Source organism: Triticum aestivum, chromosome 3D (genome assembly GCF_018294505.1).
Source record: "Triticum aestivum cultivar Chinese Spring chromosome 3D, IWGSC CS RefSeq v2.1, whole genome shotgun sequence".
NCBI lineage: Eukaryota > Viridiplantae > Streptophyta > Magnoliopsida > Poales > Poaceae > Triticum > Triticum aestivum.
In genome coordinates, this window is record NC_057802.1 from 365177416 (window position 1) to 365181381 (window position 3966).

At 52.4% G+C, this 3966-nt stretch overlaps 1 protein-coding gene across 1 annotated transcript in view; it reads left to right on the forward strand.

Annotated features, from left to right (window-relative positions):
- Positions 1-1938: 1938 nt before the first annotated feature.
- Positions 1939-3966, forward strand: part of LOC123078937 (LEAF RUST 10 DISEASE-RESISTANCE LOCUS RECEPTOR-LIKE PROTEIN KINASE-like 1.2) — a 9064-nt gene continuing 7036 nt past the window's right edge. Inside the window, exon 1 of the mRNA XM_044501593.1 lies at positions 1939-2928. Within this exon, the coding sequence (XP_044357528.1) occupies positions 2076-2928 (853 nt within the window). The 5' untranslated portion in view covers positions 1939-2075. The remainder of the gene's footprint in view (positions 2929-3966) is intronic.

Here is a 3966-nt window from a genome sequence, read left to right on the forward strand (position 1 = left end):
AGCCAACAATTAACAGCTCATTTGCCATTTGGTCCAAACATCTGCCTGCATCCTGCTCTCGATTAGGATGCTTATATGTATGCACTTGGCGATTCCCAAATAAGTAGATAATTTTCATTGGGAACGGAAGGAAATGTCTGTCTCAGGAAACTGTTCTGTGGGTGTAGATCGGTCAAATTTATACACGCACACTAGTCTCAACGGACCAAACTCAGAGAGATAGAGATGGCAGACGACTGACTAGTCTGCCGCCAAGATACCGTTGACCGGCATGATCCTGCCATCTATCACGTCGCCCATCCTCCTCCGAAACTTCTACCCAGGACCAAGAGCCCTCGCAACATGTAAACGAAGGCATGCGGGCGGACAGCGAACCACCGGTTTATAAAGATCAAAGCAGAGAATGGAACACTACTGCTGACTTTTAGCTAGCTAGCCAAGCAGCCATGCCTCTCTTGCTAAGCCACCACCACCAGCTGCTGCTGCTTCTCCTCTTGGTTGCCGTTACCGCCTCCCATGGCGATTCATCTGATGATGATACTTACAACCCATCCATGTGTCTGCCTCAAACTTACACCTGCGGGGACGTGAGGATCAGCTACCCGTTCTATCTCGCCGGGGAGACAAAAGATGTCAAGGGCAACGCCAACTCGTACTGCGGCTACCCTGGCCTGAGGATCCTCTGCAACGACGACAAACCCATCCTGCAGCTCAACGGCACCGCCAACTACACGGTGAAGAGCATCGACGGCGCGCTCGCAACCGTCTCTCTAGCCGACCCAGCGGTGGACGACGCCCGCAACACCTGCCCAAGACCAAGAATCGACCGCAACATCACTTTGCAAGAGGGATCGCTGCTGTACTTTCCTGACAGCACGGTCGATTACCTTGTCTTCTTCATCGGCTGCGCCTTCAACTCTACCTTCCACCAACCGAGTTACATCCGCCCGATCAGCTGCGAAAGCTTTGACGATGGTCCTGGTCCTGGGCTATCGTTCGTGCTTCCCGATGATGCAGTGCCCGCCGGCAACTGGGTGCAGGCGTGCAGCCAAGTCATACAATTGCCTGTGCACAAATACGGCGAGATCAACCTTACTGACCCTGGATGGACAAACGGGAGTGGATATGCCAGTGTTCTTCGTCAGGAATTCCAGCTGGGATGGAACGAGAGCGCGAAGGACCCGGCATGTATCCAGTGCGAGGGCCGCTTGCCCGTTGCAAACGCCAACCTGATTTAATCGGAAATTCATTTCAGTTTCAGTGTCAGGGGCGCTTGTGCCTGAAAAACGAACGAAACCAAGAGCGCGTCCGTCCGTTTCGAAAAAAGAATAGCGCGTGAGGTAGGGCAGAAGCGTTAATATTCGTTCCCATTTCGTCAGTCGTCAGTCGACAAGGATGGTTCCCGACCTTTTCCACACCCATTGTTCCCTACTTTGCTCGTGACTGTGGGGTTCATTACCATCAGGCGAACCGCTGCCTCGCGTTCGAGAAGCTCTAAGAGCTTCTCTTTCTTCCTTTCTTCTCTGAGTTTCCGGGGCTGTACAAACACACACCTACATCCTCAGTAGGTCTTCGGAAGAGAGTTGACGGGGTCCTAATTCTTTCTTTCTGTGGCCGGGATCCAGCTTGGATTACCACCAACACCAACTGAACTGTTTTTACAGAGACCATTAAGAGAACTTATCAATTCCTAAATTAAAAGCTTGCTGTGGAAGACAAAAGTAAATATCGGCGCCCGACTAGAAGCCTTTTCTTCCACGCGCCTGGGCGAGTCTCCACGGAACAGCGACGGGAGGTACTAGTACAACAGACGACTTCCGTGGCACACTCTCGTTACGTACGTATGCGCGACACCGGAGACCGGACTGGTCAAAGGTTGAGCAAGAGGGGCTTCCCGGCATGTCCCTCTCATCGGCCTGCCATGCCAGTCGCCGGAGAAACTCGCAAGGCCTCCGCCACTTATAAACGCAGAGGAGGAGCAGCGGCAAGAAACAAACGGCCCGGTGCAGACAGCCACCAAACCAGAGAGGAGAAAAAGGAGACCCTCGCTCGCCTAACTCCATTAGCCGATAGCCATGCCCCTCTTGATATGCCACCGGCTGCTGCTGCTTCTCCTCTTCTGGGTCGCCGCCTCCCATGGCGATTCATCTGATGATGGGGCTTACGACCCCTCCATGTGCCTGAATCAAACTTACACCTGCGGAGAGGTGAGGATCAGCTACCCGTTCTATCTCGCCGGGGAGACCAAAGATCTCAAGGGCAACGCCAACTCCTACTGCGGATACCCTGGCCTGGGGATCCTCTGCGACGACGACAAGCCCATCCTGCAGCTCGACGGCATCGTCAACTACACCGTCAAGAGCGTCGACGGCGCAACCGCGACCGTCTCTCTAGCCGACCCGAACGTCGACGACGACCGCAACACCTGCCCGAGACCAAGAATCGATCACAACATCACTTTGCAAAAGGGATCGCTGCTGTACTTTCCTGACAGCGCGGTCGATTACCTTATCTTCTTCATCGACTGCATCTTCAACTCTACCTTCCACCAACCGAATAGCATCTACCCGATCAGCTGCAAAGGCTTTGATGCTGGTCCTCGTCCTGGACTATCCTTCGTGCTTCCGGATGATGCAGTGCCCGCCGGCAACTGGGTGCAAGCGTGCAACCAAGTCATACAATTGCCTGTGCACAAATACGGCGAGATCAACCTTACTGACCCTGGATGGACAAACGGGAGTGGATATGCCAGTGTTCTTCGTCAGGAATTCCAGCTGGGATGGAACGACAGCGGGAAGCCCCCGGCATGTATCCAGTGCGAGGGGTCCAATTCCAAGGGACGGTGCGGTCACAGTCGGACCGGCGATTTCATCGGCTGCTTGTGCCCTGACGGCCTAGTACACTCCGATAATACTTGCAATAAATCCCGTAAGTTCTCTGAATCTGAAGCTTTTCCTTTGCAGAAGTTGCGTTTTTCTAGCTGCTGTGTAGCTGCCCTGTAGTTGTATCTCGGGCACTCGGTGCTTTCTTTCCACTTACGGACAAATCCTTAATTTCATCATCTCTTGGAGAAATACCTCACACACATGCTTTCTCACCAAGTAGAGGGTCGAGTGCAGAGCCTAAACATTTCTTATCACTGTAAACAAAGCCTATCAGACCACCATAAATCTAAGCCTTCAGTTTTGTCAGTTTGACTTCCAGGTGTGAGAGAGCCTGCAAACTTCTTTTTTTTTTGGCGGGAGCGAGAGAGCCCGCAACTTATACCGACTTGTTGCATATAAATGTCAAGGTTTTTTTCCTGTGGCATGGTAATCGTTCAGGTTAATAGTACATGAGCGGAAGCCCAGCCAATTCTAACTCGTAGGCGAGACCAATTCCCGCCCCGATTTGGACGTGATTGCTTCATGTGAAGTACTGTAAACGCGTTCTGTTTTACTCTTCTTGTATCTGGTGGGGAACACATTTCTATTACTCGAATGACAAATAGGATTGTGCACATGTTTTCCACAGGTGTTGTCGAAAAATTAGACGCCAGCTTAACCATTCCGCGGACATTCCTTTGTTTTTCTTTTCGGATATGCAATTTCTTAGCCGTTGCTGAAATTTGTCTTGGTCCACCGAGGACCATTTTTTTTTTCCGACCGAGTCGTTGACCAACTAGAATGCTGAGAAATCCATGCCACGGCACTAGAGAGCGCGCCCACAACGGGAGGAAGCCAGACACCTCCACAGTATCTCCACCTTCTTCGTCTCATCCAGTTCCGACTTTAGCGGTGATGATACATCTGGTTGCAGGGCCATGCGGCTCTAGGACTGGATGCGACCCGTGGGCACGTCGCGAGTGGTGGGGTATGAAGAGAAAGTAAGGGGAGGGGCTTCACTGAGGATGTTGAACAGGAGCAGGGGCTCCCCGGTGAAGGTGTGAGAGAGAGGAGGAGAAGGAGTTGCGACCAGTGGCAGAGC